Source organism: Cygnus olor, chromosome 3, assembly GCF_009769625.2.
Source record: "Cygnus olor isolate bCygOlo1 chromosome 3, bCygOlo1.pri.v2, whole genome shotgun sequence".
NCBI lineage: Eukaryota > Metazoa > Chordata > Aves > Anseriformes > Anatidae > Cygnus > Cygnus olor.
The window spans coordinates 61030478-61047339 of NC_049171.1; the positions used below are offsets into that span (position 1 = coordinate 61030478).

Genomic DNA, 16862 nt, shown 5'->3' on the forward strand with positions numbered 1-16862 from the left:
GAAACGTCTGTGCCCACCACAGGGCAGTTCATCTCCTGTCACGCAGGTCAGCCCTGCAGCCCCCCACCATGAAACTTCTGCCACTTCTGCCAAATACAATTCTAGAGGTGTATAAACAAACGCAACCACCTCTAATGACCTTTCTAAAGCTCAGCCATAATGATCATATTGATCCATGGAGTAAATTGTATGAATGGCAATAAGCATTAACATAAAGCATTCCTTGTCATCAATGCTTGATAAACAAGAGTAACCAAGCTTTACATGATTAATCTCTTCTGAAGAGATACTTATAGATGCATTAGTATCACTGATATGTATTCATTTCTGATGGGATTCAAAGACTACATAAATATGTTTTGTTACATACACCATTCACAGAATATGAACTTTGCCTGAGGAAACTATATATTCCTGGAAAGTAATGAAAGTTGACTTACCATAACAGAATCAAGTTTTTGTTTCAGCTTTTGCATTCTCATTGATGTTCTTGCAACGCTGACAAAATGATCTGCTGGAGACATCACTGAACTTTTTTGCATTGGAATTTCAGAAAAACTGCTAAAAATTTGTGGCCCTCTTGGTGCAGCTGAGGTAAGTGATGAGCTGAGATCTTTTACAAGTTCAGCTTCCTGTTGTGCAACTGTAGAAATAGCCAATATTAATATGTCAGGTGAAGCCTTACATTATCATGGGAGAAAAAATTTCGACGCCCACTGTCATTTTACCAGCCACATCCTCAGTGAAACACCATAACAATTTGTAAATAGTGCAATGGGGAAAACCTGAAAAAGAAATGAAATTTTCCCCATCCATTGTCCCCTACTTCTCCCTAAAGCCTCCTGACCACAATGGTCCCCTTCTATTATTTGTGTTCGGTAGCCTCTCACACTGAGCTGGCATTATGGTATTGCTGATAAAGAGTGGTGCTCTCCATGAAGAAATTGGGGGGGGGGGGGGGAAGGAAAGATATTTTCAAAGGCTAGGAAGCATATAGCTTGCCATGAGTTCAAGTCAACGATTTTACTGTGTATATCTCCTCAAGGCTTTTTCAAATTAGTTCAAGTGAGCTTATTATACTTGAGGAAAATTTCAGAAGCTGCTAGACATATATATGGGCACAGGAGTCATTCCTAGGAGGTAGCAGACTCTTTCTAGAACAGGACACTGTCATTAAAAGTTATGCCCACTCTCATTTAAACACATCATTTGACTTTTGTCATTTTTATACTGAGGTCTCAAGCCAACAAAGGTTAACAGAATTCTTCATGTAACTTCTGTCCAGGATATTTATAAAAGTTCTTGTGCATGTAAAACACCTACTGTTGGAGTCTGAAAAACTGTGTCAGTGACTAAAATTAGTATTACTATATGATTAACTCTTTCAATACTAAAGCAGTAAGACTATCTTCCGAAAGCAAACTGTATGCTTTCAACCAAAAAAGGAACAAAAAGTTACTAACAGACAATATAGAAAATACCACAACCTATGCAAAATCTTACTGTCACCAGTGACTTAGTTAAACAGTCAGATGATACAAATAACTACCAGTGTGATATCAGTGTGATCTCTAAATATACACACATTAAACTACCTTATTAGCTTTTTAAAGACTGTCTACTAAACAGTCCATTTTATTTTCAACTGACAAATTTTCCATTGTTCTCTAGAATGCAGATATCTTACTGAGTTGAAGTTTAGTACTGAATACTGATAGTAAAGTCATTCCACTTTATTTTCCTGTAAAAGTCAACCAGTTCAATAGACAAATAACCTGAGCTGTGAGATTTGATATGAGTAATCTCATTAGTACATGCTATTTAAAAAGTAAATTTATAAAGACAGGATTAGCTTTATAAACCTATGTTCACTGCAAATATAATTCAAACAAAAATCTGTTAAAGATATGCAAAAATTAATGCATAATTCGCATTAACATTATCTACTGTCAAGATGTAACATGACATCTGAAACTATGTGCTTAATTGAAACAATGACACTGCTAAAGCTAACCACAAAAACACAAAACCAGAGAAGACTGCAAAAGACAGTCTGGACTTTGTTTTGCAGATCACAAATTCAAAGCTAGCATTTCTCACCAAATTCTCTTTAACATGCAGATAACATGGAGAATAAATATATCTGCCACAGATACTTAACACCCATTAATAAAACAATCTATACACTCTCATATGAATTAATTTCTGTAGAGCTCTTCATCATTACTTTTTAACTTAATCAACACAAAATACTGACATTTTTTAAAGCTATTCAATATTTTTCAGAATGATGGTATTTTCTGGCTTCATAATCCACCCTGATTCTGAAATGAGGATTCTAAATATTTACATGACGCTTCCTATATGCCATAAAGTGCTGACAGACTCACACAGAACAATACAGTAATACATCTAAAACTGAAGCAGAAAAGACCTCTAGTTATTGCCTAGTTCAACCACCCTGTTCAGAGTAAAGTCCAGTCAGGTTTTCATAGAATGGTTTGGATTGGAAGGGACCTTAAAGACCACCTAATTCCAGCCCTCCTGCCATTGGCAGGGACACCTCCCACCAGACCAGGTTGCCCAAAACCCCATCCAGCCTGGCCTTGAACACCTCCAGGGATGGGGCATCCATAGCTTCTCTGGGCAACCTGTTCCAGCACCTCAGAACCTTCTGAGTGTAGAATTTCTTCCTTACATCTAATCTAAATCTACCCTTTTTTAGTTTAAAGCCATTACTCCTTGTCCTCTCACTACACTCCCTGACAAAGAGTCCCTCTCCAGCTTTCTTGTAGGCCCCTTTTGGTACTGGAATGCTGCAATGAGGTCTCCCCGAAGCCTCTCGGTATCTCCCAGGATACAGATAGATACTATCACCAAATTCTTTTTCCTTCAAAAGCACAAACACTAGCAAATCACTTTGAAAAATAAAACATTTACAAGCACATGTATGAAAAGACTTTGTACTGTACCTTTATAATCATAAATATATACAAGTATGGGTTGGTTTTGACCAAAGGCACAAAATGACACCATGTGTTCATGTGGATGAAAGGCAACATCACGAAGCGGAGATGTGAAAGAAAGTTCAGAATATATTGCCACCTGATCTCCTACAAAAGTGAAATATGGTTATCAGTACCATGGAAACTTATTTTATACAGTTGACTAACTGCAGTATTTTGTAAGGTGCCAAAGCACTGTAAGTCTTTGTTTAGCTTTCTGAAGTAGTCAGTGATTCTGAAGCTATAAACTAATTCATTTTTATACTCATCTTAAAAAGCTAAACACACAGCTTAACAACTTAAACAATATATTACTGTAGTATGGCAAATGCAAGTACTTCGCATACCACTGTTTGAGTTGTTTAAAGCCTGTATTACTGCAACGTAGTGACTGCCACTGTAAATATTCTTCGGACATTTTCCTTATTGAAAAATATTATTTGGCATAAAAAAAAATAAAAAAAATTGTCTTAAGTTTTTAAGTTATTCAAGAAGTCAGAAAACACCTACAGATGTGTAGCTACAGGAAACCTCAGAGGATGCATCAGGTTAGCTGAGTTGTGTTTTTCTGATAAGCAAGTTCTGGAAAGGTGGTGTTCCACAGTATTTGTTTGTGCCTGAATTTCACCAGAGATAGCTATCTTAGTTGTGGATTTCAATTATTTAATATTGACAGTGGGAGTGAAAGTTGACCAAAACACACAAACACACAGAAAAAAGTTGACTTAAAACACTGTTGTGCATTTTGTTTTAAGATGTTCATCTGCATATTGTGGAATTGCAGCTGAGTTTAAGGTGCTCCATTCCTGCTAAATACCACAAATGCAACCTCTGCCTATTTATCTAGAGGATTAGATCTTGAAAATCAGTAACAGCTATTTAAAAAGTAGAGCTAAGGCTTCAAGATTTAAGAACATCTTACTGAAGTTTTATTTCATACCAAAAGGGTGTTTCAATAAAGCTTAAAGAACCCTTTCCTCACCATCTTGACAAACTGGCTTAAAAACCATAAAATTACCTGTTTCTGGATTCCAAACATACGCCTTCCCATCTTCACTTCCAGAAAAAAGGAACGTGCCACATGGTGTTAAGGTGCTGTGAATCTTTTCTCTGTAATTTGTGGCACCTATATATTTCTTTGTAGCCAAACTGAAGATAAAGAACAGTTTGTAAACATAGCAGATACTTCCACATTAGTAAACCCACTTCTTGCTGAGTGTAGTGTTTACCCTTCATTTTCCCTGTTTTTTAATGAACCTGAAATTATAGATAATTTAGTAGATGTCTTTGTCTTTCATTACCAAAGGCATATACTCAGATCTAGAGAATGAATATGGCTATAGCTATTTGAGTTTTCTTGATTCTGGGATTCAAAGAAAATGGGGAAATTAGCACTATTATTCCAAGCTCTGCCAATATTTTCATTATGTTTCTTGAGTTTGATTACATCCCAGTAGTGCTTGTATTTATCCAGCAGCTCTCCTTAAACTTTTCAGGCTAATGTCTCACTGGCTACAAAAACAGCAGTAGAATCAACAAATTTCAAACATCAACATTAATTATTTTACCATTAATATTAATAGTTTTAATACTATTTTGCTACTTAGCTATCCTTTGTTTTTTTCAGTGAGACACTGCTGGTCAGCATAGTTATAATGACCTACTAATTAACTACTTTTAAATAGTTTGTTAACAACATGTAACAGAGAATTTGCAAAAGGGTTTAAAGAAGCATAACCCAGCTTGTAAGAGGCCATCTCAAACATGAGGTACAGCTGGGAAAGAGGTATGGAAGTTCAAAGTGGAGACTAATATATGAGTAATACTGTGATGCAGATTTTGAGGCAAGAACGGCAGTAGACCATGACAGCCCTCAAAGAATGAAGACATTAATATTTAAAACATGTTACTGAAGAGACAATGGACATATGCTGGGAAAAGTGTAATGCAATTAATATGACTGGATAGTAGAATTACTTTTAACAATATTCTGGATAAATATACCTGAGATACAATTCTATTTGACAAGAAGGGGAAAAGTATGCTATAATGATCACAGTGCAAGCCCATATTCGCCCAAACAAGAGCTTCTGGTGTGTGAACAGAAAGACAATCTCTCTGAGATGTCACGTAGAATAGCTCTGCAAAATGTGAAACTAACCTGCAAAAGAAAGAAACCCCAAGGTCTGAACCAAAACCCTGATCACATACCTGAGTGACAGGACAGTAGCATTACCCAATAAGATCAAAAAAAAAGTTGAAAGAGGACAGTTCAGAACAACTATCTGTCAAAGTGAATTGTGTTGATCTGTGACCTCCACCCCCTCTTTTCTCATACAGGGAATGAACAGTTAATGATGACGTGTAAAATTATCACTACTGGGTATCTGACCCTGTGGTTTATTGATAGACTTAAGCCAATGTAACTTTGGGTTGTGGTCAAAGCAGCAGTCCTGCTGCTACCCTCTCCACCCTTATTTTCCCAGGCTCTCCCTCACTTCTCTAGCGTTTTGGCAGCTATTGAATGAGTTAGATCAGATAGTTGATTAAAATGAAAATTAATCATTTGTTTTTTGTAGACTGATTTTTAGTCGGATCAGTTCACTGATCTGACTTAGCCTGCATCCAAAGATCTGTAGAGCTGATGCAGAGAAAATGCTAGGAATACATGGCCAAAGGTGTGGGAGACAGGGGGAGATGCTGTATCCTACTGATAAACTGACTTAAAATAATTGTGCAATTGCATACCATCTTAACCCTTTCTAAGAGGTTTAATATGCACATTCAGTTTTCTTTCTTAAACTACAACTCTCTGCACTTTTCTGGAATGGTATTGATAGGAGATCATCACCAGCTTTAAATAAACTCTACAAGTTACCTCAGTTAATCCGCTGATTTCATGCTTTTGTTACATGGATAGCTTAGTCTTCTAGCATGGTTGTTATAGTTTAACATTTGCAGTTACAAATGAAGAGAGACACTTTAAAACTGGAAAGTCTTCAGCTAGCTCAAACACCCAACCCAATATTATTAAAGAGTGAGATTTCCAGGGGGTGGGGAGGGTACTTCCCTCAGTTAATTTCATGTAGAACACCAGAGACCTTTCATTTCCTGCATGGTGAGGGTCACCCTTTGGCTCCTTTCATGGATAGGGAGCCCATGAAATTAAAGATGGGATGAATCATTTACAAAGAGCATTCATATCTGTAATGTGACTTTCCAGAAGAGAATGTTCAGGTGCATCTTATCAATGTGTGCAACTGATGAGAGTGAGACTCTTCTCAGTTTTGCATAGTTAAAGGATAAGAAGCAATGGGAACCAACTGAAACACAGGATATTCCAATTAAACCTATGAAGAAGCGTCCTTTACTTTGAGGGCAAACAAACACTAGACCATATTGCTCACAGAAGTTGTGGAGTCTTCATCCTTGGAGACATTCAGCTGGACAAAGCTCTGAGCAACATATTCTCACCTACTCTTAGAGGGGGGGTGGACAAGACACTCTCCAGAGGTTGCATCCAACCACAACAACTTGAGTGATTCTGTCAACCCCTTGTTTTCTACTGTAATTTATTCTTATAAATAATTCTACTGTAATTTATTATTAAAGCATTATGTTCACAACTAGTAAAAGTAAGAAAATAAAAAAATCAGGTTAAGATATTTTACCACTTGCTCAATATAACCATTATATACATCACTGCATTATTCTGTACATATGATGATGATCTCCATTCCATTTTTATCATGAAAACACTCTTCCACAGTCTTTCTAATGTAAAACTAAAGCACAAATATATGAATATTATAATTTCAAAGTTATTCTCAGGCCTAGATTCCATTTTTAAAAGTGAATGCAGTCTTTAGGAGATTATGGTATTTTCTTTCATGCTGCCTTCAGTAAGTAATCCAGTCATTTTTAGATACTCTGTTCTAAAAGACTTACCCAACATCACACAAAAGGTATGCAACACAACAGTGTTTTGAAACCATTTCCTAGCCCTAATATTGCTATCCTTAGTTATTAGGACATCTGTTCTTCTTCACAGCCATAATATATTTAGTAGCTTTACGGCACCTTATTTCCCTGCTAAGTAAGTTTTAAAAACAAAGGAAAATATGCACTAATACCAAAATCTACTTACATTCTGAGATCCATAACTCTCAGGGTACTGTCTTTGGCATGTATTAATAAACGCCTTCCATTTGGATGCACCTCCAAATGATTTACTGGAGTTCCTCTAATATCATTTTCTTTTATTTCCTACAGAAAAAGGTGTTTTAGAACTCATGTTTGTAAACATTATTATTCATTTTTCTCTTCCATTACTCTTTTCGTGCTCTCTTCACTCTATTCAAGTACTGAAAATGTCTGTTCCTAGATTAAGGCACTGTATCCCAAGCAATCAGCTTTTCACAACCAAAAAACAGACTATATTGTGACTCTAAACTTCTGAAACACAGTTGATGACAGAAATGCTGATTGAACACTACATCTCAAAAGTATGAACAAAGTTGATTTGTAAAACCTGTGGTCTATTTTATTGTTGCCTCTAGAGAATAAGTTTAATGAATTAGCATCTATCTGTTAATAACATTATTAAACCTCAAGCATTTTCATGTTTTATACATATAAAATAAAAAATGCAAAGTAATTCCGAAGTGCTAAGTCAATGAAACATAGCATGTTCTATCAGCTGCTTCATACTGTTAACAAGTTGTTTAAAGAAAATACACCTTTCCAGTTAAACAAATGTTAATGTATTAAAAAAATGAATTCAAATCAAATGACTAGATTTGGAACAGTTCACATAAATATTACAATGCTTGTTTAAGAAATCTGTATACCTTATTAATTCTCCAGTGTTGAAATAGGTGTTGAGAACTTCCTTTCACAGATGTATCCCAAACTATTATCAGTCCTGAACTATCTCCCGAGAACATGTGGAGCCCTGTGAAATAAAGACTTCATATAAGAATACCATGCAAAAGAACAAATAAAGAGGATTTATGAACAATAAACAACTTTTTCTATTATTTTTGTGAATAGGCAAACACCAATGCTTCCCTCTCTTTTGCTATGATGTACTCAGTGCAAATACACTGACACAGTTTAATGGCGGACTTGGCAGTGCTAGGTTAAAGGCTGAACTAGATCATCTCAGAGGCCTTTTCCAACCTAAAGGATTCTATAATTCTGCTCAAACTTGCGTGCTGAAAGCTGAAACCACAAATATGCATTTAGCAAATAAGTTAGACACAGGGATGCTGAAAATGTTATTAAATGTATTCTTTTTCTACTTTTATTCCAGGGAGCCATCAAAAAAGAACATTTATAGCTTAATGAGTGTTACATGATCATCTACTGTTTACCTATACGTTCTCTGGAAACACCTTGAACAAATTCCAATAGTTGTTCTTAAGCACAATTTATTTATTTATTTATTTTTACAAAAATGCATCTTTCCTCTTCTTAGTATATACTCCCATAATCATCCCCAAAAATGAAACACACAACTACTAATGATGTCACTAATACCAGAAGTCAAACGCTTTCAAGTACCTTATTCATTCATCTATCTTCAACTCTTCAACATCCAGTAGTACATCTCTCATACCCACTTTCAGCTATTAATCTACGCGTTAACATTCCTCACAATGTTATAACTAATCTCTGTCCTTCTCTCACTTCTCAGCATTAGCAGAGAAAGTGGAAAAGTTCATCACCTTCCCACTTCTTCAGTGTAGCATTAAAATTCTCACAATCTAATTACTGCTACCTTATTTTCCTCTATCTTTGTATTTAGTTGACAGCTTTGAACAATATAGAGGAGCTGTCTTCACTACTGTTCTGATCATGAAATCTTCTGAAGTGCTAGGATAGTTCTCTAGAAGCTGGTTTCAAATACCTACTTCTGCTTTTAAGTTACTGCATAATTCTTCCACTTCTTTATCTCAACTTACTTTTTTCAAACTTACCTCTCTACATTAGCTACTAGGCTTTTCACCTGCATCCTGATGCATTTGCATCTTCTGAATAGCAGCTTCTGTGCTCTATTTTCTGCTAGTTTTTACTGCGACAGATACAAAACATTAGCTAACAATAGCTAGCTACAGGAACAATGCAAACTAAACTACTATAAAAATTTGCCCAGTCATGATTGCTGGATCACTATATATTTGTTTGCTTGTCTTTTCTATGCTTATCTTTTCTGATTACTCTTCAATTACAACAGGGACTACACGTCCCTTTCTGTTTGCCCAAAATAGTACCAAATAATGCACAATACTGATATATTAATTGCTAACACAACTAAAATAATTCTATTATAGCATTTCATATTGTTGCTATGAAATGAGGCTCAAGCAACACTCAAACTGATCTTCGATTGAAATGAGTAATATTTGAAGTAATACTATGTATATACCTTCTGCATCAAAACAAAGTGTGTTGATGAAACTTTTGTGACCATCAAGCTCCTGTAGCAGTTGCCCATGGATTTCTTTCACATTTGCATTCCAGATTCTAATTACAGAATCATAACATCCTGTCACCACCAAAGAGTCAGCAACTGGGTGGTACTTTGCAGTGTAAACAAATGAAGGATGAGGGAAAACTCTCACTGCAGATGCAGCCCGTGTTTCAATTTTCCACATTCTAAAAGGAAAGGATATCTATTGAATAAAGCAATCACATACACATGTATAATTGATGTATTTTGTGCTAGTGGTTCTAAAGTCAAATGCTTGCAAATACTTAACAGTATTTGTTTACCTTACTAATTTGTTTCACCTATATTTAATCCTTCAATATCATTTTCTCAAACAAGAATTAAGATATGTTTAATACCTCACAAAGTACTCCATCTTCCAGGTAATTTCATGACTACATACTCATTTAATGGTTATTTTGCACATTTTTGAATAAACAAAGCAATGCATGGAATGGTTTGGTTTCTTTTTCTTTCAGTAATTATAAACACATTATTTTAGATGTTCTAGCATTAATGGGGAAAAAAAGTAGAATGACAAAAAAAACAACCAACCAACCAGGCAACCAAACACCAAAAAAAACCCACAAAGGAACATTCAGGACCACTAAATATAACTAGAACTCCAGAAAATTTTAAAACAACAATTACGTACCACACCATGATGATCATGATTCTCAAGGACCTTTTCTTCATGTAAACCCAGTTTTTACTACGGCTCTATTTCCTATCCTTCACCACCCACACCTGTAAGATCAGATCTTTCTTAGGTATTTTTTTTTGCGTGCACCTATATTGAGCCTTCTCCCAAGATGAGGTTAAAGAATGGAATAGTACCTTAACCATAAAATACAGGCGGGTAGCATTTTCAGAGAGCACAGTTACAACACAGAATTTAATTGTTTGAGTGCTATCCTTTCAGGCGCTGTTTCTGGTGACTGCTGAAGAATTCTAAGCTTACTCTGAGGTAAGTCCATTACAAAATTACAATCTTTAAGAGTACACCATTTAACTTGCAACTTACCATGCAAAGGTCACAAACCTATCTTTTAGAATGGCTTTACTCTAACAACAGAAAAGTTTATTTATTGCTCAGAAATAATGAGGGACTAAAGCCTGGGTATCCTCAGGAGCAGCAGTGCCAATATGAAACACTATATAAAGAAGGATTCACCTAAGTTCTCAAACTTCGCTTTAAGATGCCTTAGAACTCAAGTCTGAGAGATGATCCAGGTAATAAACGGATATGACTTTACAATTACAGGGTATCTTTTGGTCCTCATCCTTTAATTCTACCATGTTTCTCAGGCCAAATGTTCCCAACATGAAAGCAAAAAAGAAGAACTCCTTTCCTAAACTGAGGCACTTTTAAGGAGCTTACGGCAACAGACAATAAATACAGGAAATAACTCATACAGTGACTATGTGTAGTACACAGAAAAGGAGGCAGATTACTACAGTTTCATCATGCTGCCACAAATTCAAGAATTGAGGAACAGCTGGACTGTTTAAATATAAATGACTGAAATCGATATTTACTTTAATATCAAAATTTTTTCTTTAATCTGCATCCAAACAAACAAAAAAAGGAAAGAAAAACATGGAACAAGCACTCAAAATATTCTCTTTATTCCTATGCAGAAAAGGGGAGAGGGGGTGGGTGGGGAGGGGGCAAAAAGGCTCCACATATACAATGCATCGTTTAACAATTCTTCTGGCATTTTAATTATGCAACTCCCTGTAGCATTACTGAGTTGCACAACAGAAACAACAGATAGGAATCTGAAGAGCTTAAAAAAAAAAGTCTATGAAAACCTATGAAGTTGCTTGTAGTAAAATTCTGCAGTGTCATAGCCATATTATCAAGTTCTTTCTGTAGTTTTGAGAGTTTTGCTTTGAAACCTCAAACAGATCATGATTTTAACATTTTAACAGTTAACACTGCATTGAAGCACACTTTTTAATTGTTGAGGAAAACGTTTTCATCTTCAGACTCAAATAATATTGAATTATAATTACAGTAATTAAAGTTGAAGTATTTAACTATATCTCCAGAAACTCAAAAGCTTATATATGTGCAACATGGCAACTATAAATTTCCTGCCTCAAGTTCAAATTTTTAACCTTAATACTGCATTCAGAATATGACAACTCTCTAAGGATAGAGTACTCCAATTGTCTCAGTGATTTCTTGAAATACAATGCCTTTTTTCCTGCTGTACATTTAGATACTACATTTTTTTTTGCAAAAGCTTTGCTCTCAAATTTACATACACAAAATTGCACCACTCTCTCTCACACTTCCGAAGCTGCCAGAACATTTCTATCACACGTACCTGACGGTACCATCAGAGGATGCAGTAAGAAGGTATTGATTGTCCTTTGACCAACAAAGATCATACACAATGTTAAGGTGACCATAAAATTCTCTCAGGAATTGTCCAGAAGGAATTTCATACACTAATGGAAGTTCAAATAGGAAAATAAAATTTTTGTAAGTGTTTACAATCCATTATACACAATTACTAGTGCAAAGTTTAGTCTAGTCTCATGCTGAGTTTTTGCTAGCATAAGTCAATTCATTTTCTTTACCTTCTCATTTTCAGAAAACAGTATCAAATAGTTGCTAGGTATACATGGACAGCAAGCATATACTTCCATCTAGTGGTTCATGGATGCCACAAATGCCTTAATGCTTAAGAGATTGGGCCCGCGAGGTTTAAATTATTAGAACCACATTAGGATTATTATTTCTTTTTTAATTTCTGAAACTGTGGCTGCAGATGACCAATGTTAGATAAACATTAAGATAGAGATCATTTTTCTGTAGATGTACAATAAAGGAATCTAGACTTACAGTTCCTTGCATTTAAACATTTACTTTGTACACTTGAAATACTACTCTCTGTAAATCTAAAAATTCTTATGCAGAAAAGTACTATGCAGTTGATGCTTGTGAACAAGCAGCCCTAAGTCTGAGTAATAAGGAATATTTGTAGTTCCATCTGAACTGGACTATAGAAGACAGCAGCCTCCAGTCTGGAGATGACAGTTTTCCAGACGTGATGATAGATTAGAGGAAAAAAAAAAGTGGGGGGTGAGGGTTCAAAAAGTTATTTCACTTAAAACCTTATTATCAGAAAACATGTTCTTTATGTAAACTGATTTAGTACTTCCATTAGGATTCTGTGCAGAAATACTGTTATTTCATGTCATTGACTTGTATATATACTACCATGTATGAAAAGCCAGTTCCAGCCCTATTAACTCAGACAGATCATTTCCTCAAGTCTTTAATGCACAGAAAATTTACAAGATACACTATAAAACAAAACCTCTTAAAAAATTAAAAATGCACTTTTTCCTTTAATGCCAAACTAATTCGATTATAGGGAAAAAAAAATAACTTACAAGCAATGGGGTATCCATTCCTTCCAGCACATGCTGCTGCCAGGGTTTTCCCATCATGCGAGAAACGAATACAGAAACAACCCATATCTCCACCTCGCAGTGAAAACAGATGTTTGTTTGGTATGCGACAAGCCTAGCTTTTCAGGCAAGAATTGGGATTACAGAGTTATAAATATCAACTAATCAATGCTTAAAAAAAAAACATTCTCAACTATGTCATGCATAAGTCTTCAAAAGCTATTAATAGCCAAAGTGAATTTAAAAGAAAAATTCAACCTTATAAAGAGACACAGTTCTGCAGCATAACTTAAATCGCATTTACTTTGTATGTTCATTTCTGCACATTATAACAGACAAATAAAAAGTCCTTAAAACCCAAGAAAATCTAAAATTAACATTTCCTTCAGTTTAAAATATGCTTAATCATGACTATCCTCAGTAATATAAGCTATGAAATTAGTAAGTCAAACTTGTTTAAGGAGTCTAAGCACAACTTTTACTAACTTAATGGCATGAACTCATAAGAGTAACTACAGGAACTCAAAAGTTTGGTCTACCAAATCACCTTCATCATTCCTCATCTGTATTTCAATTTTCCATTTCTTTTAATTTTTTTTTATTTTTTCAGAGTCTAACTGGAGATGAAATATTTCAAGAAAATATACAGGTAGTATAGCATCTCTTTCTCTCTTAAAATATTTCCTCTGTTTTATCCATGGGCTTTTTCCCCAGAACTAAATTAAAACTTTAAGGGAAATTAAAATATCCAGAGTGGTTATACGAATATTTAACCTAAACTTGATTTTTAAGAGTGACAAATGTGTATGAACAGATTCCTACGCATTTAAAACATACAAACAGACCTGGTTATTAAATAATTATGTATTCACTCTTCACTCGAGAATAAAGGTAAACACATTTTTTAGAAACTAAACGTGTTTTAATGCTTTTTAACCTCTCTAAAATAAATCATTACAATGTTGAATCTATAAATTTCAGCTTAGAACAAACTTCTTAGAGTTCACGAAGCTGCAATTCACATACAACTTATAAGTAATTCATAATTATATGGAGGATTTTTAAAAATAACATCGCCTATCAATCTATATCTCTGGAGACAGATACAAATATACTGTGGTTCTTTAAAAGGTAATTTAGCTTTAAAGATAAAAGAGTCATTTTTATGTATATAAAGGAAATAATAATTTGGAGTGATTATTATTTCTTTTAAAAGAAATATCTGCTTTAATATTCTTTGGAGCAAAGACATGCAACATCATGATAATCTTACTGAAACTCTTTCACAAGATACCACATCATAAAAGAGATGATCACTGCTAATAAGGGTTCTTCATTATGTGTATGGACTGGTCTAAGAATAAAAGAGCTGCCTTGTTTGTTTGTTTTTGGATGTCAAGCAAATATTCTTAGGATTATATTTCACTTGGTTTTGAATACACACTTAGCTGCAGAACTGCAATTTTCTACAATTAACATTAACATAAATATGCATTTTATGTATCCTGCTATTTGTAGTAAGAAAATTTGCATTGTAAAACAGACTTGACTGTTCTTTACTATTATAATTAGCAAACATTATTGGGAAATAAAATGAAGTTCAGGTATATTTAAGTGTTCTCTTTGAAAGGACTTGTACAACTGAGCTGAAATCTAGAAACTGTCTTACTTCCACTACCTGAATAGCCCTACTCTTTCAGATCCTTGAGAATTCTGAAGATTAAAAACACCTGACTGTTCTGGGAAAAAATGATTAGATCAGCCATATTTGGTTAGACGTTATGCCTCCGCTACTATTTCTAAGAGTTCCTTATGTTTTGTATTTTGTTTAGTAGTTTTCTTGTTATTGTTTTAATGTTTCAATGAATGACTTGCTTCATAACACATCATAAAAATAAAGCTATTAAAAGGTAGTAGAATTTTAAACTATTTTTCTTCAAAAAGCAAAGAAATATACTTCACCTGTCCAGGCAATCTTGTCCATTTAAGTTGTTCCTTTTTCTCCTCTGGAGAAGTGATTTCACATGATTTTTTAGATCCCTCTCTCTGAAGCTCACACAGTGTTGCACTACTTTTTTCCTGCTGAACAGCCGCCATAGAACGGAAAGAAGGAGCAACCTTAAGGCAAACAAATTAATTATCAGGAAAAATGTTTTGAAATGAACAGTGTGATATCTGAAAAGATTAAAAAGTACTTTTAACTTTAAATGCATTACATTTTTACATCTGAAAAATGAAGAGACTGAAAGAAACCTCATACATGAAAATCGAATAGCAAAAATTTAAAGCAATTCAGAGTTAAGTGACTTACTGTCCCTCTCACTTACAGAATTTACACACCTGCATAAGCCCTGTGACTTAAAATAGTGTTTCTCCTAATGAGAAGGAATACCTGTTTTCCAGAACATGCCCTGAAAGTTTTCTGACTGTCAATGGCAGAATATGCAAAGTTGCACACAGGAGAGAATGTCTATTTTTTAAAGATAGCTGTGAAGTTCTGAGTTTGGAACATGAATCTTAAGATGCAAAGTTCTTACGATAACTAGTTACGTACTAACCAATTTATATCCTACATATAAGTACTGCTTTTATATGCACGCATACAGATGCATCATACATACACTCCAGTTAGTTACTAACTCCTACAGAAAAGTCTGTGTATCTGTAAATATATTTAATTTAACTCACGTGATCTGGAAGTTTTATGCCTCTTATGGTTACATACAAAGTTGATGGATAACGATTTCTAGGACATCTTGCCCACCAGTCATAAACCTCAACAACATTTGAATGTGACCTGGTCTTTGGAGGTGGGTAATACAGTTGCAGACGGAGTTTTCCATCAATGTTTAGAATTCCATTTGCACCAACAAGCTGGGAGAGCAGTTAAAAAGAGAAGAAGCATTACGTTAACACAAAATTAATAGAAGTCTTAGAGTATTTCTAATATTGTAAACAACTACAGGATAAACTCTAAAATCTACTTCCCATCGGGGAAGTTTATTCCTAAAAGCAATAACGAAATAAGCATGTATTAAATATCCCCTTCATCAAATCACTAAGATTAAAGCTTAGATGGCAGTCTAGTTCTTAAATATACTTCACGTGCACAGCGACAACATCCGGTAGGTGGGATGCCCTCTGCAGTCCTACTGACTTTTTTTTTTTTAAATACCACTTGCTGGAATCACCCAAATCTCAAATGACTGTAAATCCATGAAAAGCCTCTTCCTGCCTCCTCACCCACGTGAGTTTGAATGCTACAGCAAAGGGCATAGGTAAGGCTTTGACTCAGAGCAGACTTTCTTCCCATTCTGTCTCATTGACTCAGAGCAGAAGATACATGAAAGCATTAACTCTTCCAGTTTCTGAGAGAAGAGTTCTCTTTATTGATCTAAATAGAGTTAGAAAAATGAATTCCTATTACTGATTAAAAATCAATACATGCTGTTAGAACATGAATTAATGCTTGTGTTTTCCTTTTTGGGTACCTACTGCCATTAACACTGACCACTGTTTATCCAGACACTTCTACTTTGACTGATAGATGAAAGAATAGATGTAATAAAGAATAAGTAATGAAGAACAGGTTGTAATTTTATTTGTATTTATGAGCTTGAAATTCATTCTTCCATTTGCTCAGAAGTAGGCTGTGTTGAATGCCCAGATATACACCCAAACAGGGAATACCACACCCCTGATTTCTGCAGATTCATGTTGGGAAGTGTCGAGAAGAGAATCAGTACAGAATGACCTGGAGGTCCCTGTGCTTTCCCCTAAGCTTGCAGTCCATTTATCCTCTCCTGTATGTCTCGTGCTATGGACTGCTCAATGACTGTCAAGATCTACCATCCAAAGGGGTAGGTCAAAATGTACAATCTTCAGGCAAGTTAGAGCACATAATACCTTGTTAGCTCTCAGAAGTCCCATTTGGC

General features: G+C 34.9%; 1 protein-coding gene across 6 annotated transcripts in view; it reads right to left on the minus strand.

Annotated features, from left to right (window-relative positions):
• Window positions 1-16862, minus strand: part of AHI1 (Abelson helper integration site 1) — a 94444-nt gene that overhangs the window by 60870 nt on the left and 16712 nt on the right. For all 6 annotated transcript variants that reach the window (XM_040552610.1, XM_040552606.1, XM_040552608.1 and 3 more), the window contains 10 exons: window positions 15616-15801; window positions 14890-15045; window positions 12910-13042; window positions 11835-11958; window positions 9436-9665; window positions 7856-7959; window positions 7153-7271; window positions 4024-4154; window positions 2973-3113; window positions 441-643 (listed from right to left, as the gene is read on the minus strand). In XM_040552610.1, the coding sequence (XP_040408544.1) occupies window positions 441-643; window positions 2973-3113; window positions 4024-4154; window positions 7153-7271; window positions 7856-7959; window positions 9436-9665; window positions 11835-11958; window positions 12910-13042; window positions 14890-15045; window positions 15616-15801 (1527 nt within the window). The remainder of the gene's footprint in view (window positions 1-440; window positions 644-2972; window positions 3114-4023; window positions 4155-7152; window positions 7272-7855; window positions 7960-9435; window positions 9666-11834; window positions 11959-12909; window positions 13043-14889; window positions 15046-15615; window positions 15802-16862) is intronic.